The sequence below is a fragment of the Myxocyprinus asiaticus genome, chromosome 47 (assembly GCF_019703515.2).
Source record: "Myxocyprinus asiaticus isolate MX2 ecotype Aquarium Trade chromosome 47, UBuf_Myxa_2, whole genome shotgun sequence".
In the NCBI taxonomy this organism is placed as follows: Eukaryota; Metazoa; Chordata; class Actinopteri; order Cypriniformes; family Catostomidae; genus Myxocyprinus; species Myxocyprinus asiaticus.
In genome coordinates, this window is record NC_059390.1 from 18,310,001 (window position 1) to 18,336,782 (window position 26,782).

At 37.9% G+C, this 26,782-nt stretch overlaps 1 protein-coding gene across 1 annotated transcript in view; it reads right to left on the reverse strand.

Moving 5' to 3' along the window:
• LOC127436756 (staphylococcal nuclease domain-containing protein 1) overlaps positions 1 to 23,448 on the reverse strand; it is a 247,121-nt gene extending 223,673 nt beyond the window's left edge. Inside the window, exons 1-9 of the mRNA XM_051691102.1 lie at positions 23,212 to 23,448; positions 18,388 to 18,537; positions 17,789 to 17,909; positions 14,170 to 14,251; positions 9,583 to 9,743; positions 7,345 to 7,436; positions 6,713 to 6,871; positions 1,256 to 1,362; positions 794 to 884 (exon numbers count right to left, since the gene is read on the reverse strand). Of these exons, the coding sequence (XP_051547062.1) occupies positions 794 to 884; positions 1,256 to 1,362; positions 6,713 to 6,871; positions 7,345 to 7,436; positions 9,583 to 9,743; positions 14,170 to 14,251; positions 17,789 to 17,909; positions 18,388 to 18,537; positions 23,212 to 23,286 (1,038 nt within the window). The 5' untranslated portion in view covers positions 23,287 to 23,448. The remainder of the gene's footprint in view (positions 1 to 793; positions 885 to 1,255; positions 1,363 to 6,712; positions 6,872 to 7,344; positions 7,437 to 9,582; positions 9,744 to 14,169; positions 14,252 to 17,788; positions 17,910 to 18,387; positions 18,538 to 23,211) is intronic.
• Between the last annotated feature and the right edge of the window lie 3,334 nt (positions 23,449 to 26,782).

The window sequence follows — 26,782 nt, forward strand, 5'->3', positions numbered from 1 at the left end:
CTTAGTCGGTCCAAGTCATCAATTTCAAAAACTTTTTTTTTTAATAAAATTGTAGTTTTGTAATTAAATAAATTAATATGTTGGCATAAATATATTTTTGTCTACAAAACTAATTTCAAACATTTAAGCATATGCTTTCAGATCAAAAGATTTTTAAGATCATGAGAAACTTTTTAGGCCAGTGACCCCAAACTTTTGAACAGTAGTGCACATGTAGCTGATTAGTATTAATCAGTAATAACCTTTGTAAATACACAGTAACAAACACAAAGGATAATATGATCAATAATAAAATATTAATATATGTTAATTTTGCATATTGTTGGGCCTATGAAGTTATATCAATAATGTATTTATTAATATGGTAATTAAAATGTATTGAATAAATATATATTAATTGCAAATAAATTAATATTTAGGATTTTAAGGATTTTAGCCACAAAATCTGTGAAAGAGAGACATAACTGTTTCGGTGAATTTCGCACCTAACTGTTACTAGTTGTACATTTAATTTCTATGGACTTAATACAAAAACAAATCCTACCTGAATTTTGAGAGTGAATTAGGTAGTCACTCACATAAATAAAAATAATAAAAAAAACTCCATGTGTACACTATATACAGCACTCAGAAAAGGAGTGACAAACCTATTTAGTTGCACTGTGTATGTGGCCTTTGAGTCCTTTTTTTTTTTTTTATTTATTTTTTTTAAACAGAGCAGCGGTCAAGCTGTTTGAAATGGAGACTCTGATCAAACGAACAACAGAGATCTTCCCGAAGTCCGAAAACTCACCTTTGCTACGAACTGTCTGTCTTTCTGGTCCAGATTGGCTGTTGGAGCAACATAGTCCTTCCAGATTCTTACTTTACGCTCTTTCGCTGATCTGCAGGATTTTAAAGAAAGAGAGAGAAAGAAGGTTTTTCACCAGTATATCCACTGAAGTAATGCATAGAGGACAGACTCAAAATGCAAGTGTACTTAATTGGATTAAATACACAACATCAGGTGCTTCATATATCATTCTAATTATGTCTAATGCTTCAGTAAGTTAGCAGGTGGGTATCAGGGCAGGTGTTCTTTAAAAGGCAGTGTGATACGTTGCCACATTTGCTAAACTATTCTGCTGAAGAACAGAATAGTTAGAGCAGTCTACGACATGCCAAGTCTTTTAAAAAGCTTTGCTGTCTGATCAAGAAGTTGAAAAGGGGGTGTGTTTTCAAATGTACTGCACATGTCTGACTGTGATGCACTGACCGTTCCGCAGCTCTAAGTTTCTCAGCACCCTGAGTGTACACGGCCATAGACCAGTCTACACAGCGTGCAAAGCCTTCCTTCAACAGCAACTCTGTGATGTTTCCGTTCTGTATTCAAACACACACACACACACACACACACACACACACACACACAAACTGCTTCATATTAATGTATTGAGGGCAAGCACATTACATCTGCATGATGCAATAATGCACACAAAACACGTTCGAAGCATAAAACCATTAAGAATTTACAGGAGCTGTACAGTAAGAGAAAAAGTGAGTTAGAGGCAAAGACAAAAGTACAAAAGAATCAAAAGCCAAATGAAACAACGAAAGACCAAACAATAAAAAGTTGAACAAACAAAATATGAAAGAAACGAAAGATAAAGCAAGAAAGAAAGAATATAAGAATGAACAAACAAGCTAAAACAATTTAATAAAGGAAAAGCAAAAAATTCAATTATGGTGACAACATAAAAAGGAATGTATTCAGTGATATCATCAGCATAAGTGCATGTACAGGAGTCAGGTTATCTCATGGGTCCATTTGCAATGTGGCGGCACACCTGTCAGGGTCAGTTCAGGCTCGCTCCTGGGCATAAATAACAAATGAGCACTGAATGCTTTACCCAACAGACCAAACCACACACCAGACAGTTAATTCCACACAGAACAAGAAGCACATTTACACACTCCAAAATGTCTCTCCATCTGTTCCTTAAGAGAGGCAGATCAAAGAGGCGGGGGCCAAACTGATTTCAGCCTTGTTAAAGCTACACAATGAATGTGTGAGGGCCGTGGGCGATATATTGAAACTGTCTGTAGAAGGGGTCCACTGAGGTTAATATGCAACATACTGCTTGTATTTAAAACAACCTGGCAAATTGTGTGAAATACGCATATTGCATTTGACATTTGGCTGTTGAGGAGGAAGTATGGGCTTATGGGTTCAGAACTGATGCTTTGTAGTGCATAAATTGAATGCATTTATTTACTAATACATTTTTTTATATGTATACAGGGTTTTTCCTGAAATGAAATGCATTTCGCTGAAGCGAAATTCTGGGCTGCCAAAGCAAATTGTATGATATAAAGCGGCGAAAGCAAGCTGAATAAGCACTAAATATGCTTCTCATGCGGTATGCGGATGTGCGCAGGGTGTTTAAAGACTGGTATCGCATGCGTGTCACTGGAATCTCTCATGCAAGTGATGTGCTCTTCTCTATCCTACTACTGCGCGTGTGTCAACTGGGCTTCCCTCAATCTGCAAGCTCCGGTAACAGGATAGCACAGAGCAGGTCACATGCACTATTAAACTGGGCTTCCCTCGATATCATAACATCTCGATAGCATAAACCTCATCTGACTCATTTGAATTCTACATGAGAATTTTCTATTTTAAAAGCACTGTGGAGCAATTCAACTATTTCAAAAGGCAAGACAGCACTGACATTCTGAACAGCACTGATAAGGGAAAGAGAAAACATTTGCCCTTCACCAGCATCAATAACAGGACTTTTCGCATCTACAGTGCATCCAGAAAGTATTCACAGCGCTTCACTTTTTCCACATTTTGTTATGTTACAGCCTTATTCCAAAATGAATTAAATTCATTATTTTCCTCAAAATTCTACAAACAATACCCCATAATGACAACATGAAAGAAGTTTGTTTGAAATCTTCCCACAGTTTACAGTGCATGTCAGAGCATAAACCAAGCCATGAAGTCCAAGGAATTGTATGTAGACCTCCGAGACAGGATTTTATCGAGGCACAGATCTGGGGAAGGGTACAGAAACATTTCTGCAGCATTGAAGGTCCCAATGAACACAGTGGCCTCCATCATCCCTAAATGGAAGAAGTTTGGAACCACCAGGACTCTTCCTAGAGCTGGCCGCCCGGCCAAACTGAGCAATCAGGGGAGAAGGGCCTTAGTCAGGGAGGTGACCAAGAACCTGGTGGTCACTCTGACAGAGCTCCAGCATTTCTCTGTGGAGAGAGGAGAACCTTCCAGAAGAACAACCATCACTGCAGCATTCTACCAATCAGGCCTGTATGGTAGAGTGGCCAGACGGAAGCCACTCCTCAGTAAAGGCACATGACAGCCTGCCTGGAGTTTGCCAAATGGCAAAGAGAAACAAAATTCTCTGGTCTGATGAAACAAAGATTGAACTCTTTGGCCTGAATGGCAAGCGTCATGTCTGGAGGAAATCAGGCACCGCTCATCACCTGGCCAATACCATCCCTACAGTGAAGCATGGTGGTGGCAGCATCATGCTGTGGGGATGTTTTTCAGCAGCAGGAACTGGGAGACTAGTCAGGATCGAGGGAAAGATGAATGCAGCAATGTACAGAGACATCCTTGATGAAAACCTGCTCCAGAGCGCTCTGGACCTCAGACTGGGGCGAAGGTTCATCTTCCAACAGGACAACGACCCTAAGCACACAGCCAAGATAACAAAGGAGTGGCTATGGGACAACTCTGTGAATGTCCTTGAGTGGCCCAGCCAGAGCCCAGACTTGAACCCGATTGAACATCTCTGGAGAGATCTGAAAATGGCTGTGCACCAACGCTCCCCATCCAACCTGATGGAGCTTGAGAGGTCCTGCAAAGAAGAATGGGAGAAACTGCCCAAAAATAGGTGTGCCAAGCTTGTAGCATCATACTCAAAAAGACTTGAGGCTGTAATTGGTGCCAAAGGAGCTTCAACAAAGTATTGAGCAAAGGCTGTGAATACTTACGTACATGTGATTTTTTTTTTTCTTTTTTCTTTTTAATAAATTTGCAAAGATTTCAAACAAACTTCTTTCATGTTGACATTATGGGGTATTGTTTGTAGAATTGAGGAAAATAATGAATTTAATCAATTTTGGAATAAGGCTGTAACACAACAAAATGTGGAAAAAGTGAAGCGCTGTGAATACTTTCTGGATGCACTGTACACATCAACACTCCCTTACTACAGTAAACATCTCTTATCATAGTAAACATTAATAGATTTTTTCATTACAACTGTGGTAGTAGTATTTAAGTTAAGTTTTAAATGCATTTAGGCTATTAATTTTTCATAAAGTTTATTTTTTGCTGAGGAGCAATCCATGGTCTTAACTATGGTCAAAAGTCTGGACTAGGGGTGTCGCAATATACCAGTACTGACAATAACCGTGGTATTTAAAAATGACATACTGATATCAAGTTAATACTACACATATGATAATATCGTAAATAATCCAGCATATATAATCTGGTTGACACTCCAACATAGTAGGTTGCGGTATTGCACCTTAACGCTGGTTGCCACCCGTCAAAAAAAAAAAAAAAAAAAAAAAAAAAATTGATGACGCAGTAACTAGGTAGTTAGCTACTATCACAGTGTGTAGCTACTACTGCTGCACAAAATCATGTCGGAGGAGATGACAGAGGAAAGCGAGACACTACACGCACACAAAAAAGTTAGCTCGCCAGTGTGGGAGTTTTTTGGATTCCGTAAAAAAGACGGGGTGTTAGACACACCAGTCTGCAGGAAGTGCCGAACAACAGTAAGCGCCAAAGGGGGCAATACCACCAACCTGTTCACCCACCTTCATCTCCATCATCTTGCAGATTTCGCCACAGTAGAGAGAGTAAGTTGCAGTTAGTTTGCTAGCCCTGAAACGGGAAATGTTACATTAAGGTCTTTGTTGTGTTGTTAAAGCTAAGTGATCATGGCGTTGGACTTGACAGTATTTTCTTTCTCCTGGTTATTTGTTAGGCAGCGTCAAAGAAGCGAGAGAGAGCCAGGGATTCAGGTCAGCTAATGCTGTTTGAGTCAGTGGATAAGAAAAGAAAAGCAGCCATGGCTAGTGCATGTCAGGATGAAGCCATCACTAAAGCATTGGCCTACTTCATAGCAAAGGACATGATGTCCTTTAGAATCGTAGAGAGGCCAGGGTTTAAAGCACTGATGAAAACAGTTGCTCCAAAATACAAAATACCAAAAAGACAACAATTTTCTGATAAAGAAATCCCAAAAATATACCCAAAAGTAAAAGTTGACATTGTCAGTTGACATTGTATTGATGGCAGATGTTAGGCCTTGTAAATCTTTTATTTATCAGTTCATCTGGTTGCCATTAAGTGTAATTGTTCTTTTTGTACGCTTTTGTACAGTTATGGTTACAAACTCTCTTTCCACCTCCCTACACTCGTATTTTGAGTTTAATTGATTGGCCAAAAAAGAGAAAACACACAATATACAAAGTTAAAGATGAATTTGACTGATAGCATTATTATTATTATTATTATTATTCAAAATTTCTATAGATATCGCAATTATAGCGTTATCGTGAATTCCTTTGGCCACGATAATCGTGCAGTGAAAATCTGGTAACGTGACAGCCCTAGTCTGGATCATTATAAATTATTAATTAAGTTGTGTAATACTGTAAAATATTTTCTGTTCTAATGATGTTTGATATTAGGAAACAAATTGGTCTGGTTTGGCTTCAGATATTCTTAGAATGACAGTGATTCCTTAATTATTAAGAGTCTGATAAAAGGAAAACAATATCTATTATGAAGTTAGGAAAAAACATATTTACTAAAGAAGCACAGTCCCAAATCAGTAAAGTGGTTTACTCATGAATATTATACCTAGCCCCATAGAAATAAGGTGTTAAGTTTGTTTGATTTCCCACCGCACCTTGAAGTACAAAACACTCAAAAGTTTCTAGATGTTCAGATGATCAAAAATAAATAATATTCATTACAAACATATGCGACAACATATCTTACATATTGATTGCAATTATTAAAAAAACACCTGCATTGTGATGAACGTGTGCATCAGCCACCACCGAAGACCATTTTTGACCCAGGAAAAACCCTGTTATAATGTTAATATTTCAAGGATGGATAGAGAAAGGTTACACTAGTAATGTGTCTCTTAACTGGGAGGTCACAGACAGCAGGGAAACAACAATGATAAATGTAAACAAAATGCAAGTAACCTTGTAAAAATAGCTAAATAAATAGGCTTACCAACTTTTTAAAGTAATGAGAAAACGCTTCCTATATAATTTATTGCTGATGTCAGAGCCGTTGCCTCCAATCAAACTCTACAGTATTTTGGTGCAACTTCATCTGTCTTTTGGTAGAAGCTAGCCAAATGGACAGGTCTCATAACATGTCATCATGTTCAAAAACTGTATTATTAATACATATCAATGTTTGATTGTGAAGGACATATTTGATAACTTTTATCAGCCAGTTTTGTTCTGTGTTGGGTTGCCACTTGATGTCCAATGTAAAACCTGGGCCTTAAGGCAAAAAAAAAAAAGTTTTGAGAACCACTATACTAGATTACATACATGGTCCATTATTAAAATTTCAAGATTTTGGATCCTTGTGGTCAGGCACACAGGCAGTTATTATGAGATCAGAAAGAAGGTCTAGGGTAACATGGTTTCATACCGGGTGCAGGATGGTACCCAAGATGAGCTGGTTGGGGCAGGACTCCAGAATGATCTGAACATCTCTCTGAAGAAGCCGCGACTCCGTAAAGAACTTTGCCTCTGCTGCGAAGGGCTCAGGGGTCTCGATGCCGTCCGGCTCCCGTTTAAACGTAGGACACTGGAAGCAGATTTTTCATGAACATTATAGTTATGGCACAGTTACATTTTCTTAAATCTATTAGTGCATAATGAGTGTCAAACCTGAAAGTAGAACCAAACTACAAAGAGAATGAAGAGACTTATTTTAGGTAGCCACTGTGTGAAAGCTGCGGTTCCAAACTCTAACACAGTTAAGTAAGCGAAGCTACAGAGTTCATTTTTTTCCCTTCATGAATTTTCCTTAATGGTAAAATTAAGCTTAAGGTCTTGAAGGGGGTCTACTTAATTCATGTGACAGGTTTGGTCAACGAAAACCAGGAGGGAATCTCATAGCTCTACCTATCAAATGATAGCGAAGGACTAATGAAAAACAGAGAAGGTCTGAGAAATACAGGTCTCAGGGGTTCTACTGCAATAGATAGGATTTTTTTTTGTGTGAATGACTGAAATGGGTTGTTATTCAGTGTTGCATAGAGAAGGATCGATGCTCACCTTGACTCCAGACAGCATGACTGTCACCAGATAGTAGTCAGGCAGCAGAAGAGCTCGAACCATGCACCCATCACGAACATGCTCAATAATGGCTGCGGGGAATACAAGAACATGTAAAAACCTTGCTGTTCATTTTAAGATTGTTAACAGTGCTTGTCATGGCATATTCTGCCAAGGTGCTATAACTATTGCTCATACTTTTGTTTAATCCGAGTTGCTGACATTACGCAAACATGCCTCTCCAGTTCTTCCTGTGCTCTTCCTCAGAGAACAATAAACATTTTTCATTACTACACAGCAAGAGCCGTGTAATCATCCACTGAGCAGGTGAATCATCACCAAACTACTATGGGTCATATGGCTAAGCGTGTTGCTCAATTTCAATGTTACGAACAATTACAACTTTGACTTTTGATTAGCATCCAATAAGCTCATTAACAGTGGGGGTAAACGGGGCACAGCTCTTCTATAGTATTTAGTGACTCACTCGTTCAATTGCAGTGAGCTGGCAAAGGGTTAGCTCTCTGATGGAGGTTAACTCTCATCAGGGTTAGTGTTCGGTTTAAATAGAAGAAATGAGCTGCGCGCAGAGAAAAAGGCTTCTGGGAGAAATTTAAGACAGCAATTCAGAGACCCCGTTTCGGCATGGTATTAAGATGTGTCTCTAATAATCCGATCACATGTGGTCAGGAGAGACACAACACTGTTTACACCTGGTCATTTAGAGTCTTCTGCGACCACTTGTGATCGGATTTGGAGGGGAGGGACTCTGTTTCATGACGACATACATCAATCAATATGTCAGTGTGTTCCTGCATGATAATAAACTGCAACAAATTCAGAAAAGACGAAGAAAGCACGAAATAAACGGCGTGCTATTTCTCCCGGATGCAGCTGAAATTTAATCCAAGCACAAAATCAAAATTTAGAGCAGAATTGTCCATTATTTTAGTGGATTAGTAGTATTAACCCAAGCTGCAGATGTTCGTACTTCTCATAAGTGTCCCTGCATGTTGATATCAGACACACTGAAGAAGATCTGTGAAGTTCTCATGCTTGTGTATATATCCGCTTTTTTCATTTTTCTGATCGAACGATTATTTCCTTTTAAACCGCTCGTAAACGGCAAAGTTTAAACTTTTGTTTTAGTGCAGCGATTGATTGACAGGTGAGGGGTGGCGCTTCGCTGCTGCCGGGACACATACAGAACGGATTAGCGTTTACACCTCAAATGTGATGCATTCAGATGCATTTTTGACCACATACAAATGTGGCTTTTATGATCCGATCACAAAACGTTTTAGACCCCGTTTAGGCCTTTATTTAGCGCTAGCCACATGTGATCCGATCCCCAAAAATGCATCTTAATATCAGGTGGAAATGGGGTCAGACAGTACCGTAATATGAGTCCATACAAAGAACTAAACAGCATAATATTTTAGTAAACCGGAAAAAAATTATGACTTCAAAAAACAATCAATTGTCAATTATTTCCCCTGACACTGTTATCCTGATTATTAATTCTTTTTTTGTGTGTGTGGGTAAATGCAAGCCATATTCTTTACAAAGGCTACACTTCCAAAAACAAGCTGAGAAATTGTTCCTTAATAACTTCATTACTGTTATTTTAATATATTATAACTTGTTCAGCCATTACTGATAAGTTTATGCTCTAAACGATCATGATTGTAATTGGTTAAAATGTTCAACCATTGAAAAAAATGTTGTACATGGAACAGTTTGATGCAACGGGATAACAGTAGATCTAAATGGAATGCCGTAATTGACACTTTTCACGATTACTTAATTGCAGCAGCTGTAATTGTAATCTTGATTACTTTCAGTTAATTGTGTAGCTCTACTTCAAAACGAACTAAAATAAATGACAAACTAGTTTGAAACAACATATATTCAAATTGAAACCTTTAAAACTTGCTTTTTAAAGATGAAAATGCCAATAAAGAGCAATAATTCTAGACACATATGGGAAATTTAATGGTGTAACACATTTAAATGATATAACCTACATTAACTTTGGCAGCCCTATAATACTAAAATTAAGACTAAATATACCAAAAACCAAAACTGAAACCAGAAAACAAAAAGAAACTCAAATTAAACTAAAACTAACAATTACAGATTGAAAACTAAACATTCACATTTGTGTACCGTTAAAGCCATTTAGGCCTTCCTCAGCAGACTGTGTGATCTACAAATACAAAGTTCAGCTCATCTTACCGTTGACTGGTTTCTGGTGGAGTGAGTCCACAAAATTGCGAGGGTTCTCGATAGTATACTTCAAATCTCGAATGGTGTGTGAACCTCCACCCTCAGACCAGAGACCCTTTTTAGCGGACTTTGCCTGGTCTTCCAAATCACACAGTCTGACCTGGTTGGGACTGCAAGAGACAGAAGCACACAAGTCCAGTAAACATCAAATTACAGACCACAAAGTTTCCCCACAACTGCTCAAAGAAAACAAGACAGAAAATCACATCCTATGAGTTTGCATTTCTTCCCCATTTACCCCCTCTGGGCATCAATGTGCTGTGAAACAGATGTCCGTTCTCTCTCAAAAACCCTTTTCGAAGCCTTGATAAGCTCTTCAAATGAGATAGTTAATTATCAAAAGCCAACACATGCTTCAATTAATTCCTCTGTTGTTCTAAAAGCCATCATTATCTTTAAAGGCATTAAACTGTCTGACCACAACAGATGCTCATCAAATTTTTAATAAGCCTCTATCAGTTTAAGTGGTGCTGGGCTTTATAATAAATAAAGACTTAAAGAGGAGAGAGAGAGAAAGTACAAGTCAGGGATAAATCAGAAACTATGATGAAAACGTTTTTGTAGGGGAAAATGTGGGTGGCAAGTATACTGATTAAAGACCGTGTCTGTAACTTGTGCATCAGCTCTTCCTTTAATACCTCAACTTGGACACAATCACAGAATTAAGATCTGAATTATGGATGTTATGACGGAGAGATAACAGTTTACATACAAAAACACATGCACTAATAATCTAATCTTCAAGTTATTCATGTCCCACTGAAACAAGATGAAAACACAAAAGAGATTCAAAGATAAAACTGCCCTTTATATATATATTAGAGCATGCATACTTGCAGAATGTTTAAGTGGTGCTCTATAGTGGGATCATCAAATGCATAATGAGCTTAGATTTTGCTGAAAAAAAAAATTTAAAAAATCAACACTAATCTCTATAACATGGAAGGAATAATACACAGTCACACTGAAAGGGTTTCTTTTGCAATAAAGATTGGCTGGCTGACAGTACATTTTCCTGCTTATTACATGGCTGCTCACTAAATATATAGAGCCGACATAGAGAACATATTGACATATATAAATTCCATTATGTGAGAAGAAAGAGGCCACGGAGAGACAGGGACATGAAACAAGCACAGCTATGTAAAAATGGGTCGATTATACAGGTATCATTACACAATTACACAGCGGTCAATCTACAAAAGTAGATCTGCAGAACGTTGCAATTTACAAAAATCAAGCATTCTAAAAATCCACATATTTACATCTAATACACCAAAAATACATGCAGCTCACAAATGCTGCTTTACACAGAAACACACTAAGGTCAGTAGTAGTGGTTATAGTAGTCAGTATATTGTTTAATGCCAGCTTCAAAGCCTATTTTCATGGCAATAGCAAGAAAAAAAGGAGGGAGGGAAGAAAGGAGGGAAGAAAAGGAGGAAGGAAATGTAGTCAAAATGAATAAAAGGATCAAAAAAACCAAACAATCTTAAATTCAAATTCTAAACAAATTAAATAAAATAAAAGTTTTTAAAATGTAAAGATAAAGATTTTTCAATAGTACTTGTAATAAATTCTAAACGTCTTTCTGATGACACTTAACTAAACATCCTTCAGATTACTTTCTTTAAAAAATAAACAATTTTTTTTTTTTAAAAAGAGTCTCACTAAGTTCAGAGCCTGCTCGGTCTTTACACAGTGCCAACATGGCTTCATGTGGGGTTAAAAGCCAGACCTTGGTGCACAGATCAGATCTCTTTTCAAGGCACAATTTTCCAGGACATTTTATGTGCCCAACAATTGAAATATTTAGGCAAAATGACACACGTGTCCACATAAATCAAGCTTCTATTTTGGCGTTTTGTGTGTTTTTGACGGTAGCTTCTCACCTCCAGAAAAGCATTTCCCTACATGGTGCAGTGCGATTAATAATCCCCATAAATCCCCATTATTTAAATAAATACATAGTCCGTATGTGCTGCACACTTCAGAGTGTTCTGCTCTGTCATCTCACATACACAAGAGCACGCATGACGCTCATGATGATTTTCAGTGTATGAGCGCCCAACTTCACACATTCACTTTGAAGCGTGCATTATAGCAGATTATATATTTATTCAATTAGATCACAAATCAAAATCAAATCAAATCACTTTATTGTCACACAGCCATATACACAAGTGCAATGGTGTGTGAAATTCTTGGGTGCAGTTCCGATCAACATAGCAGTCGTGATAGTGATGAGACACATACCAATTTACAATAACATCAAATTAACAAAGCACAATTTAAACATCTGATATACACATAATTACACTCAACAATATACAAATAATAACATACACTGTACAGTATACAATACGCACTATATAGATACACATTCAATAAAAATTAAAAATTAAAATATATAAAAATTTATATATAGTATAAATAGAATGTACAGTATTGTACTGTATTGACATTCAGGCTGTCGGTTGATAGTCAGTTGTTAAGAGAGAATATAATATAATAATAATATAATTTATGACAGTCCGGTGTGAGATATAAGAGTAAGGGTAATAAAGTGCAGTGCTGATGAATTTTGATCGTGGGAGATCAAGAGTTCAGAAGTCTGATTGCTTGGGGGAAGAAGCTGTTATGAAGTCGGCTGGTGCGGGTCCTGATGCTGCGATACCGCCTACATGATGGTAGCAGTGAGAACAGACCATGGCTCGGGTGGCTGGAGTCTCTGATGATCCTCCGAGCTTTTTTCACACAACGCCTTGTATATATTTCCTGGAGGGAGGGAAGCTCACCTCCGATGATGTGTCTGGCAGTTCGCACCACCCTTTGCACCCTAGTTTAATTATCACACTAGGACATATAGCAATTTTTCTTTGATTAATTGTGCATTTAAAAAATTTTTAAGTTTTACAACAAATGCCATTTTTATGACTAGATTTTCCATGATTCTGTCTGTGTTTTCTGCATACTACATGTGGTAACCGTGGTATAAGCAGACTCCGATCATTGAATTATTGAAATTTAATTCACATCCCAATGTATTAAGGCTGGATTACCATGCTACCAACCCAGGGTGTGAATGAATTTTCAAAAGAATCAGTGGTCCAACTGTCATCATTGTCTAAAGTTTCCAACTGGTGAAGCAGCAATGTTGGAACGAAAAATATAATATTTTGCACTATATCAACACTTAAACTATTTTGTTGGAATGAAGCAGAGATGAGAGAGGATGAGCGTATGTGATAGGGATTCGTTCGCTAAAATATTTTACATTCCAGGACATTTAGGTATTTTTCTAATTTTCCATGACATTTCCATGACTGGAAATCTGCACTGCAAAATTCCAGGTTTTCCAGGACGCGTGGGAACTGCACTTGGGAAATCCACACTATAAATGCTTAATTCCCTCTGTGCTGGCCTTGGGATTAGAATCACCAACCTTCAGAGAGAACACCTGGATATTTAGCTCAGATACCACTGTTTCTATTGGGCACAAACACAAAGCTCACCAAATTCAAATTTGATACATTGGTTCTTTTCACCCTTTTTATGGAACCTCCTGCATGTAAGAACAAGAAGCCACAGGACACCTGATTACACCCAGCCCTTACTTAAAACTCATTCATGCAGTAATAGGCAGAGCTGCCAGGGCAAATGTCAAAGAAAAGCCCTCTGCCAGTTACTTGACAAGCCTCGAGCTTCAATTATCTGAAGCCTTCATAAATTTCAACTACAGGAAATAAGGGGCAGCCAAATCTTAGCTGCCATCTTGAGCCATCTTTGTCTTGTAAAGTTTTATTTTTCTTCATCTTCACAAAGAGTGAGAATGTGTCAGAGGGGGAGTGGAGAGTGGGCATCCTGCCCAGAGCGCCAATGCCTAATTGATAGCTGGACTGGTGGGCAACATGCAGACCAGCTTAAACACGACTCTTTTGGAAATGATGATAGCCGATCCAGTGGGTTGTGATGGGCCACAACAGGGTGGGCTAATGATAAGACTATTCAGGGCTGTGGAGAGACCAGCAGGGATAACACCACCAACACCTGCAGGGAAAATTAGCCTAAAGCAAACCATTTCCACAGCCAATCGTACAGGGCCATTTCACAGAATGGCTCACACATGCATCATTAAGCCCCAAAAGCTTAGAACAATATTACAATATTGCTAGCAAGGAATGGACTAGGATGAAGGGCAGAGAAACCGGACATGTAATAAGCAGACATGACCAGAAGAGGGAGTGAGAGATCAAAGGAAGAAATATCAAAAGCAAAATTGTGTTTATGAAACAGCCTGAGAGTTTTAAGTGCGGCTTCAAAAAAGACAAACACTGCCCCCTGTAGGACAATACAACAACAATATAAGCACTGTGATGACACAATGATCTCAGGCAAAGGAAAAAGCAGCCAATTGTGACATTGCAAACATTGTGAAGGATCTGACAATGGGGGCATGAACCACACTGACACCACTTAATACAGACGGTCTCTGTGCGTTTGACACTTGTGAATTAGAGTGTGCAGGTTTCTTACTTGTTCCCTCTGATGCCCTCTCTGCGCACTGTGGCGAGACCTTCTGCCACCAGGGACTCAGCGATATTTTCGCCTGAAGAGTCTATAGAGAAATCAAACCCAGAAGAGACATGTTACTATAACAATAATCTCTAACATTAAAGGGATAGTTCATCCAAAAAATTAACATTCTCTTATCATTTTACTCACCCTCATGCCATCCCAGATACACTATATGGCCAAAAGTTTGTGGACACCCCCTTCTAATTAACGAATTTGGTTACTCCATTAAATCCAGTAAAGACAAATCTTAATGTTTCTTTATGTAATGGCTTGGGCTTTGTGTGCTTCCAAATTTGTGGCAACTGTTTGAGGATAGCCCTTTTCTGTTCCAGCATGACAACGCCCCTGTGAACAAAGTGAGGTCCATAAAGAAATGGTTTACCGTGTCTGGCGTGGAAGAAATTGACTGGCCTGCACAAAGCCCAGACCTGAACCCCACTGATCACTTTTGGGGTGAACTGGAACAGCAACTGTAAGTCAGGCCCCATCAACCAACATCAGTTCCTGACCTCACTGATAGCCTTGTGTCTGAATAACAGCAAATCCCTGCAGCCATGTTACTACATACAGTATAGTGGAAAGTCTTCCCAAAAGAGTGGAAGCTGTTATTACAGCAAAGGGAGAAATTGATGCCTAAGGTTTTGAAATCAAATGTTCATCAAGCACATATGGTGTCCACAAACTTTTGGCCATATAGTGTATGTATGAATTTCTTTCTTTTGCAGAACACAAAAAGATTTTTAGAAGGATATCTCAGCTCTGTAGGTCCAAACAATGCAAGTGAATGGTGATCAGAACTTTGTAGCTCCAAAATCGCATAAAGGAAACATAGAAGTAATCCATAAGACTCCAGTGTTTAAATCCATGTCTTCAGAAGTGATATAATAGATGTAAGTCCTTTTTTACTCTAAATCTCCACTTTTACATCTCAAAGTTACATGTGGTGCCTGTTTAGTTTCACTTTAAATATCCACTTTAACTTTCAGATGTTAGAGTAAATAAGGACATAAATATTGTTCTGTTTCTCACCCACACCTATTATATCGCTTCTGAAGATATGAATTTAACCACTGGAGTCTTATGGATTACTTTTGTGTTTCCTTTATGTGAATTTTGGAGCAACAAAGATCTAAACACTAGGGGTGTAACAATCCATCGATCCAATAACCAACGATCCAATGATATCGATACAACAAGTAAATAACGATATAGCCATTTTTTTTTTTATATGCACCTTTATTTTAATACCCTCATGTCAGCTATGTCCGTGCGCATTTCCGTCAGGCGATGAAGCAACCTTATTACATTAATTTCAAATACACTTTTCATGTGGGACAAGGGTGTGCGCGAGGTCTGTGAAGCCAAATTGCGCTCTGCTATCAGTGCTCACACATCAACGGCGCTACCCGCAAAACGCGAGCTCCAGACCAGCGAGAGGATCAGTGCGTGCGTGTCAACCGGGCGCTCCTTAAAATGCAAACTATCGTGACAAACGCAGTGTCTCACATGCACGATTAATTCGGGCTTCCATCGATATCATTGCGCATGCGACCCATATGAATTTGCTATTTAAAAGTACCATGGAGCAGTTTAACCATCATGTGAAACGTCTTGACAACGCCAACATTCTGAACAGCACTAATATGGGAAAGAGAGAAATCACCTGCTCAGCTCCAGCATCAGTTAAAAGACTTTACACATCAACACCCTTACACATCAAAACATTTATCCCAGTTAACTGTAACAGAATTTTTCATTACAACTGCGGAAGTTGTAGCCAAGAAAACCTCGGATAGCACGGATAGTTGGAAACAAGTCATGGGTATGTAAGTATTTTGAATTGGATTAAACTGAAAAATAAGCTGTAATCAAACGATTGATGATCACTTGTGTGACTTTATTTTTTATATTATGTATCTGTATAATTTTTCTCAACATCTGAAGTACCTTATTTTATTGTGGATGTCCCAATGTGGATACTAAATCGCACTTTTCAGAGAGCTCAATAAAATATTCAAATTATATTTTGGTTGCATTTGAGGGCAAAACATTTTTTAATTGATTGTGTAAAATAGGCACATAATATCGGAATATTTATCGCAGGGCCCTGAATCTGTATCGTGGCAGACTTTGAAGTATCTGCAAATACGGATCGCAGGCCAAGAGAATCGATATAAGATCGTATCGTGATGAAACGTCCGATTTACACCCCTACTGATCACCATTCACCTGCAATGTATGGACCTACAGAGCTGAGATATTCTTCTAAAAATCTTTGTGTCCTGATGTAGAAAGAATGTCATACACAATTGGGATGCCATTAAGGGCGAGTATATGATGAGAGAATTTCCATTTTTGGCTGAACTATCACTTTAAATCAAAACATATACAGTGTTTCCAATTTAAAGTGGAAAACAGGAACCTCTCATTGAACCTCACTCACTAACTGTATATGCACATATTTGTGCGTGAAACCCACGTGTGAAAGACTTTGCGCAGATATCATGATTCATCAGCAAATTCACATTTGAATGTATTCTACATTAACGATAAACTTTAGAACCAGCAGAAAACACACATACGCAAAATGACACTCCTGAAGCATAAAAACATGGAAACAAGGAACATTTTAAGCTGAAATAGTTTTTATACATTAATTAATAGTAACTGCATAACAGTGTGAACCTGCTATAACTTATTTTAGAGTAACAAAAATGATGTTAATCTAGAATAGGTTCTACAAAAAAATGCAGCCAAACACATGCAATCTAGACCTAGAAAAAAAAGGTATTTAATATGTTTCAAATGGTTTTGAGAATGACACTTGGCTTTACTCAAAGATCTTGCTGCGCGGGGCCTGGGTAGCTCAGCGTGTATTGACGCTGACTACCACCCCTGGAGTCGCGAGTTCAAATCCAGGGTGTGCTGAGTGACTCCAGCCAGGTCTCCTAAGCAACCAAATTGGCCCGGTTATTAGAGAGGGTAGAGTCACATGGGGTAACCTCCTCGTGGTCGCGATTAGTGGTTCTCACTCTCAGTGGGGCGCATGGTAAGTTGTGCGTGGATCGTGGAGAGTAGCATGAGCCTCCACATGCTGCGAGTCTCCACGGTGTCATGCACATCGAGCCACGTGATAAGAGGCACGGATTGACGTCTCAAAAGCGGAGGCAACTGAGACTTATCCTCCGCCACCCGGATTGAGGTGAGTAACCACGCCACCACGAGGACCTAGTAAGTAATGGGAATTGGGCATTCCAAATTGGGGAGAAAAGGGGATACATTTTATTTTATTTTTTTTAAAGATCTTGCTGCGCATGTATTAAGGATATGTTTGCAGAGTGACGAATCAATGAACAATGTAATGTCTGGGCGTATTTTATACAAATTATAAATAGTATTACTTAGAAACCTTCAAATTCATCGACACTAGAACAAAGGTATGAACACATCTGTGTGCGTTGTGAATCTGCCATTTAGCATAATAACTTTTTCTGCACACATAAATATCAAATTGTATGTATTTATTTGTGAATAAGACCCATTAAGATTCTATCAAGAGAACATAAATATTGCCAACCTTTGCCCAGGTACACCATGCCATATTCTCTGCCTTGAGGGGGTTTATTCTCCACGGTGAAACAGACTTCTTTACCAATTACCTTCTTACGCAGGAACTCTCGCGCTTGGAAAGCCCACGGCTGCAAAAACAAACACACAAAGTGATTTACAGCCTTTCAATGCCAGAGGATTGTGCATTATCAACTTAAAACAGTTTCCATTTACTATAGTGGGAATTAAAATATCTAAATTATCAGCTTTCAAAACTGGATTCAAGTGCAGCATTTAAGCTGTAAGAATTTAATATGGACTTTATCTTCAGGTACTTGTTTTCATGTGACTTCTTAAGCCGCAAAACAGCTTAGTGAAATTCTGCAAAAGTGGGTTACTAGAGTACTAGAATTACACTAAAATACTGCCAATACAGCAGCACACTGCCCAGCAATGAACTTGGTCCTCAGCACAAAACATAAGAATATATATATATATATATATATGTGTGTGTGTGTGTGTGTGTGTGTGTGTGTGAATCATCATGCCAATAAAAATAAGGAATCATCCTGGTAATAGATGACAGCCAGAAAGAGTAGAGCAGCTCTACAGAGGGTCTATGTTCACCTCATCTGGTGTGTCCTTAGTGTCTGGTTGGCCCTGAACTGCACGTCGGGCGAGAGCTCCAGTGCGGATGTTACTCAGATTGATTTGCCGCTCGGGAGGGGGGCCTCCACGTGGCTGGCCCCTCACGATGACAGCACAACCAGACAAGACCTGTAAAGATAGTCACTTTGAGTGCTCAGAAATGACACTGGATCATTTAAAAGATCACAAGCTTTATCATTCTGGTGCAACTTTTCTTGATAGAGTTTTACATAGTTTTCAATGCACAAAAACTTTGCACAGAAAGGTCCCAATTTCTCTTGAATCTGAACATCTTATATGCAAAACAAGCGATGCAAGTGGAGAGAAGAAATTAGTCACTGGAGAAAAAAAAAACTAAGAGTAGTTTTATTATAATGATATATGATGTGATGACCTTTAAGTATTATTAAAATCATACATTTGGCATCCAGACATTCACTAAATCATCAGAAAACATCAGTCAACAGTGGTGATGAGAACCTAAACCTAATCTAAATCTAAACTAGCCACAAATTTTTCTGCTCGTTATTTTCACATGCAAATGAGCTTATGATTCGCCACAAATGTTTGCCAGGAGATTGCAGCCCTTCACCGTTAGTGGTGAATCTCCGGCAAACCTTTGACAACAATGGACAATTTGCCATAAGTTTGCCGCAAAGCTCATTTGCATGTAAAAATTATCTGTGGTGAATTTGCGGCAAGTTCGCGGCAAATTTGCAGTGAACTCTCAGTTTATGTAAGGGAAATTATAGCAATTGAAGAAGCATTGGCAGTGCGTGACAAACAATCTACAAATCAAATATAAACAAAAACTGATGAACAACTATTACATGCACAAACCAGAGACAATAACACACAGAACTGTGTTAATCACAACATAACACCTCTGAAGAAACACAAGAGGTCAAACATTCAGTGTCAGAACATTGCTAGTCCTCAAGGCGGTTCCGGTCCCTTTAAGATAAAAAGATTAGTTCACACTGTTTGTATGTTTGCACTCATTAGCATCTGAATCTGCTCTTGTTCTCCAAGTTGTTTGTGATGTTTACAGCACTGATGTTTATAAGCCTCATCATGCTCACTAAGTTCTAAATTTAATCATTCTAAATTGTTGCAGACATCTGGCTGATCCCATCAGATGTCAGATCACTGGCATTCTTGCAAACTACTGAGAAAGATCTACACCATTGTGATCATATTCATTGGTTGAATGACTCCATTCAATCTCAGCTTTCTCTCCACTATGCCCTAAACACCAAAAAAAGAAAAAATAATCCATCCATTACTACAACTGACTCTATAACAAGACAGGCTCTATAAAACCGAATAGAATCTTTAAGATAGGACAGAATCTTCAGAAAAAGGATAAAATCTTTAGGAAATGATAAAAAAATAAATTAATTAAAAAAAGTATAGAATTTTAAGAACAAGAACGAATCTTAAGGAACAGTATAGAATCTTCAGGAAAGGAAAGAATATTCAGGAAAGGATAGAATCTTCAGAGAAAGCAATAATCTTTAGGAAAGGATAAAATATTTTGAACAAAAGAATCTTCAGAACAAGATAGAATCTTTAGGATATGAAAAGAGAGGATACAGCCTTAAGGATAGGGAAGAAAAATAGAATAGAATAGAATAGAATAGAATATTACTGTGGATACTACACACCTAATACTGAAACTGTACAAGCACACCATTCCTGGTTTGAGTCAGGGAAGAGTTTATTCTTTCCTCTAGAGAAGCTCTGAGATCAGAGGGCCTGCCTTTATAATTACTGACTGTTTGGAAGGATATACAGGCGTCCTTCACCACAGTCTGGGTAGGAAAATATCCCTGAATTTCCCAAAATCCACCACACTCTGGTTCACCCAGAAGTTGAGTAAGACGGGGAAGTACTACTGCACATTTTTAAAAGGTGCTTTTTCATATTCAAACTAAATAAAAAAAAAAGAGGCCATGATATTTCTCTTACAAGAAGTTACCATGGTAACCGTAGTTTCCCACTGAATTTTTTTTTTTTTTTTTGGTTGGTTGGTTTTACGTAATTCAATTGTGGACATCGGTTCCACACAATGAAGATGAGTTTCCTTAATATAAAATGTAAATGTAGGCTTAACTCAAATATTTTGTGTTGAATAAACCCAAAACTTATATTTGTTTTGCCACGAGCTAGCAACAGTACATATTAGCATATTATTAGGGTTGGGAACCGAGAACCGGTTCTTGTTCAGAACTGGTTCCATTCTTTAAAAAAAATACCGGAATAGTATGATCTTCGTGACTTTTGGTTCCATTAACGGTTCTCCAGCGTGCAATTTTTCGCCAATGTGGCTGGAACACATTCCTGAAATACTCTGACAGTGTTTCCAGCAGCGCATCTCTGCAGCAGCGCTGCCTTCTACTGACTGGTTGTTCATATGACAATGTATAATTAAAGATACATGAGAGTTGTTGTGATAAGTGGAATTTTATAAAATAATAATCAATGAAATATGCCATCACATTTTGTGTTGGTTTAGATTTCTTTTTTTAAAATAGAGTAAGGATCTATTATTGGATTGTATTTATGTCTCTAAAAAGTCTGCAAACACACCTTTAACAAGAACTGTATTAAATATATTTCTGATTGGTTATATCTGCTCTGTACAAATCTGAAATGATCTCATTATTGCGTAACAGACAGCAGAGGTAATAAATTCAATAAGAATTGCATTTCTCATTTCTAAATAATTCTTAAAAAAAATGTAAAAAAATAAAAAGTACTAAAAGAATTACTGGAATCGTTACTGGAACCGGAATCCTATCAGAATCGTAATATTACTTACGATTCCCAATCCTAGATATTATACATATATATTTGTTTACTTTAACAAAGGTGGTGCTGCTGAGAATTTACACTGATCCTCAATCAGCCTTTAAGCTGACGATCCCTCAGTCTTTGCTTCATAACAAAAGCAAAACACAATGTAATCTTTAGCATGGTAAATCGCCCATCCTCAATATAACCATTAGCTCCACTCTTCTCCACAATGGTAACATCCAAAAAAAAAATCCACCAAAAGAGAAAATTCTCTAAATACCATCATAAAGGAACTTTAAACACTAACAAGTCTCCTACTTGTTTCATTTTGTGTAGAAATACATTAAAATAACACTTAATTTCAAAATGTACTCGCCCAATCCAGTCCCATGCAAAGCATGCTGGGTAATGCAAATTCCCTGCTTGGTTTCAGCAATACTTTGATGGAACAAATATTATTCACATTGTTTCACCACAACTGGATCAAGTAAACACAGACGGATTGTACACAATGAAATTAAGACCAAACGCTAAAGAAATGTGTTGGATTAACTCATTTTAAATAAGTCAATTGAGCAAGCAGTAACAATTATGTTGAGTGAACACTATCCGTTAGAAGTCTGAATCCATTCAATCATTTCATACCAATGTAATCATTTCACTTTTTAATGACTGTTGAATTTTACTTGGACTTTACTCAATATGATTATGTTCTCATCTCAAACATAAATGTATTAAGTTGATTTTAAGTGTACTAGTTTTAGTATTTTCAGTAGAGCTGTTTTCCACTTTTTTCAGTGGCACAATACCACAACTACTGTAGTTGTTCTTACTACTGTAAAACCATAACAAATCAACATGGGAGCTCCTCAAACGGTGTAAAGAGCTTTCTGTCAATTTGTGTCAATTTCTAATTTTAATGACAGTGGTGGGTGGCTAACACCAAGTTACCATAGATTTATTGTTGTAACCACAATAATTACAGAACTGGTAATGTTTTACAAGTGTGTTATCCTAAAATACTGAAAAGTCCAGAAGACTACAAAGTAGCTTAAAAATCTAAGAAATGCAGTCATTTGTCATATTAATATTTTTAATAAACAAAGCGCATGCTAATTTATCTTCAACAGAGCTTTTACTTAAAGGCTACATCACATTGTTGATGTGGGTTTCTCGATGAATAAGTCTTGGTGGGCCAAAGATCTACGTGTCAGTTTCTCGTCGCTGCTCTCCCTCCACTCACCAAAGCAGGCAAAGTAAACAGTTTAAAACTGCGGCGCATTTGCCAGGTCAGGGGGCCCTGAGAACCCTCGTCCTGAGATAATAAGACCCAAAGCCCTCAAACCCGATCTGAATCGCTTCCTCTTTACGACCATTTCTTGCACGCGAGAGGTTCCTCTCTACGCGCACGCGACTATCAGAACAAATCTGAACTTTGATCTGAGAAGAATGTAGTAATAATACACTCCTGATTTAGAGAGTGACTGACTATTATATAAACTGTCTATTACTCTAACACGACGGTAATAAGCAAACACAACCGCGCGAGCTGTACGTTGCACTGATATCTGTGAGGATGAAACTTTATAACGCTTAGCCTCGAGGAAAGGGCTGTTTAGAAAAGTATCATGAGTTTGTTATTAAAGCTGTGCCTGTGTGCAAATACTGGGCTCTAGCTGCAAAACATTTAGATTTAGCGACAAGTATTCTGCTATGCTGAAAAGCAAAAGTTTAAGTAAGTATTGGATCTAATGTGGCATAAATGGCCATCTGGATCACAGCTGAAGAATGCTCAACTACTTTCACCTTTACAGTTCGTAGAAACGAAAAGAAGCGTTGAAAACTCTAGAGAACAGGAGGGAAATCAACACGGTGCATAATGCATGCGTCCCATGAAAGATGTGAACTTTTTTGACAGCTTTGCAATCACTTGTTCCCCTATGAGCATTAGAGAGTTAGCCAGTCTGCTATGCAGTTTCACCCCAGACCCAACACTTCTCCTACCATCTTCACTATTCCTCTCTGCAGCTGCGGAGCTGAAGCCTGGTTGGACTGAACCTGTGCGGGTGCAGATGCCATGTCCGCTGGGCTGGATGATTATTCCGATCGGGGAGGGAAGAGAGAGAGAGGTAAAGGAACCGGGAGAGTCCTACGAGACGCCTCTACTGTGAGTCAAAGAAGGGAAAAGAGACTGAGCACGGCTGATCACGCTTTGCTTAACCGGAAGCACGGCGTGGGGATGTACACGTCGAAATGTTGCACTTCCCCGGTCAGAGCTTCACACTCGCTCGCTGAATGGGGCGATTTGGTGGTGACGTCAGAACGCGAGTGATGACATCCGGTACGCGGGGAGGTGCGACACGTCAGCACAGATTTTAAAAGGCTTGTGCGCTTAATCAATCTCAACATCTGTTCAAGTTTTCACTGTGTATTCTCCCAGGTGGTTTTATTTAGTTAGTCCTTATATTTGTAATTGATTTTTTTGTTTGTTTGTTATATATTTGTAATTTATTTTTGTTGTTTTATATTTGTAACTTTAATTATGTACTTTATTTTTATACATTTATTGACTTGTTTTTGTTGCTGTGTCCACTGTACTGCTTCTAAATTCAAAATAAAAGCATTAAAAACGTATTCAATCACAACACATTGCCTACATAACACCATGTTACAATAAGAATATCGGCAACACTATACAATAAGGTTCTGTTTGTTAGCATTAGTTAATGCATAGGGTATCATTAACTAACAATGAACAATGTATTTTCTACAGCATTTATTAATCTTTGTTAATGTTAGTTATTAATTATTTTTTTAATCATTGTTAGTGAACAATTAAGGTTAACAAATACATTTTTTATTTGAACAATGCATTAGTACATGTTGAAATTAACATTAATTTAACATATTAAGATTAATAAATGTTGTAAAGGCATTGTTCACTGTTAGTTCATGTTAACTAATGTTTTTAACAAATGGAAACTTATTGTAAAGTGTTACCAGAATATCGATACAGGGAGCACGCAAAGCTTGATGATGAGACTATGATGGCATCTTGGGGAGTTTGAAACATGAAACTATACTGCAGTAAAATATGTCTTATAGGCCTAAATGTTGGTAATTGCTCAAGGTAATGATTTTTTGTGATAGGCTATATTGCTTGGCTCTGAGAATATGATGATTTTCACATAACGATAATATATTATTATTATTATTATTATTATTATTATTATTATTATTTTAAATTTTAGCCTATGTCTGAGAGACCGTGCCAAATTTCAATATGGATCTAAAAGCATAAAAATGCAACATTGATGCTTTTCTATTATTGACCACTAGATGACGCCATTCGACAAATATTAAGTAGCAACCGTACCTCTTTTACGCATATACGTACTCAAGATTGAAGTGTAGCCTATGTCATATTGTGTGTGAGGGTGATGGATGGATTTTTCTTTTATTATGATTAGTTAAAGAATGTCAAAGTTAGATGTTTTCAAACTAATTAGTAGTGAATGCACTGGGAGAATCGTTCTGCTTGAACACACAAAATATGGAAAGGCAAGTAGGCTACTTTTTGTGGTTAAATTATCTTTTTGCACCTCAGTTCATTTTGCAATGCAGCTTTGTATCTATTAAACAAAAATTCATAAACGTGGTGGCTAATATGCTCTGGAAGGCAAACTATACCAAACTTTTACATTGATAAATCACATTCTTAAATGTTTTATCAAGGGCACCTCGTTAATAACATGTCTTAATCTGATCAGGGAATGGATGACTTATTAAGTCATTTGCCGACTTTAAATAATTTGTTTAGGACAAGAGCAATACAGACATGCTGACTTCCACTCCACGCAAGTCATAAATCATAAAGAATGAGTTAAAAGGCGCATTATACAGTATCAACATTCGCATGGTCACACAAATGTACTGTGTAAGAAACTAAATAGCCTAAAAGTCTATTCCTATTCTGGACTGCCGCCATACCTCATAACAATGCAACCCTTAGACTGTAGCTTTAATAATGTTGGTATGAATAACCATGGGAGGCAGAATGTCAATGACGTAAAACACGTAGCCTATAAGGGCTTGACTGCTGTGATTATAGGTTATAGTGTTGGCTTTTTAGGCAGTTCTATAATTACATTTAAATATATTTTTTTATTTTATTTATTTATCTATTTTTATTGGGGAACATATGAGATTCCCTTCACGTGCATTCTTGCAACAGAACTGTTCTTTTCCATTTGTAGCTACTACCTACCCAAGAGGTTCGATGTCAGTGGAACCAGCGAGCACGACGCAAACCAAAATAAGAGGCCATATATCCACAGAAGTTGTCCGTATTGTTTCCATGACATCAAAGTGAGTGTCCGAAAATGTTATAGCGATCTCTCCTTCTTTCTGCTTTTAAAGCGGCATCTTAAAATTAGCATTTATATTTGAATTCTGCACAACAGATTCACACGTGTGCGCGTTTGGAGAGCCTCGTGTGCACATTTACGCGGGTGTAATATCGCAGTTTAGCTGCAACAATTCAGAGCACATCATTGGAAAACAAATTATTTGTGTTTCTTTCTAAATTTCTGCAGGCACAGTATCCGTGAATATATCAAAACCGTTCTGATTTCAAGACTCAAATTGTAAATACTCCTAAAGGCCCATATAGAATTTGCGCACAGATAGGGTTTCATCATTTTTCTGCTAAGCATGAAATCGCTTCATTAACACAATTCGTTTTGTAAAGTGAGCAGTATGTAAAGTTCTTTGCAGTGGGAGCTCTTTGAAGTAATAAATAAATACTTTATTTGTCTTTTCATCCCGTTGGCAAGGAGATCTTGGCCTTCAAACAGGTCGTCGCGTTTATATACCGAGCGTCCAGTCCTGCAGATATTATTATGCTGTAAGGGGTGGTTAATATGTAATTTGGACCATATGGCATTTTAAAATCCAACCTTTATTTCCACAATCTTCGATCTGTGTGGATTTACCTAATGATGCCCAATTAGTCATCGAGCAGGACCAAATACGAGGCTTGTGTGGATACACTCTCGCTAATATTTGCTCTCCAAATATTTCCTTTGAAACGTTTACAACACATTTTATCTGCTGGCCAGACAAGGGACATCTGTGGGGTTTTTTCAGCTCTCTTTTTTATAAATAAAACCGCAATTGGTCCACATTTGCCCATCCGACTATATTTGTTCATGCTTGAAAGAAAATGTAATAAAAGAGGCTCCAAGATGGATTTATGATTTATCAAAAGCACTTTACCATATGGCAGTCGTCTTTGGAGCAGGTTCTCAAATGTTTGCTTTAAAAGAGCAAAATCTGATTAACACGTAAAGTCGTCGCGTGGAAGGATGAGAGATGCGCGAGTCACGTGACCACTGGAGAGCCTCGGTCTCGAGGCGTTTGAGCATCACAGGACCGGCATAAAATGGGCTTTGAGAGTTCATAAATGAGTTTTACATTTCAGAATTACCCTTCGCGATTAGACTGCTTCCATATGTGGACTACCGTCCTTTTCAGTCGCCCATTCATAACGTCCTGGGATCTGTCCAGCAGTGGG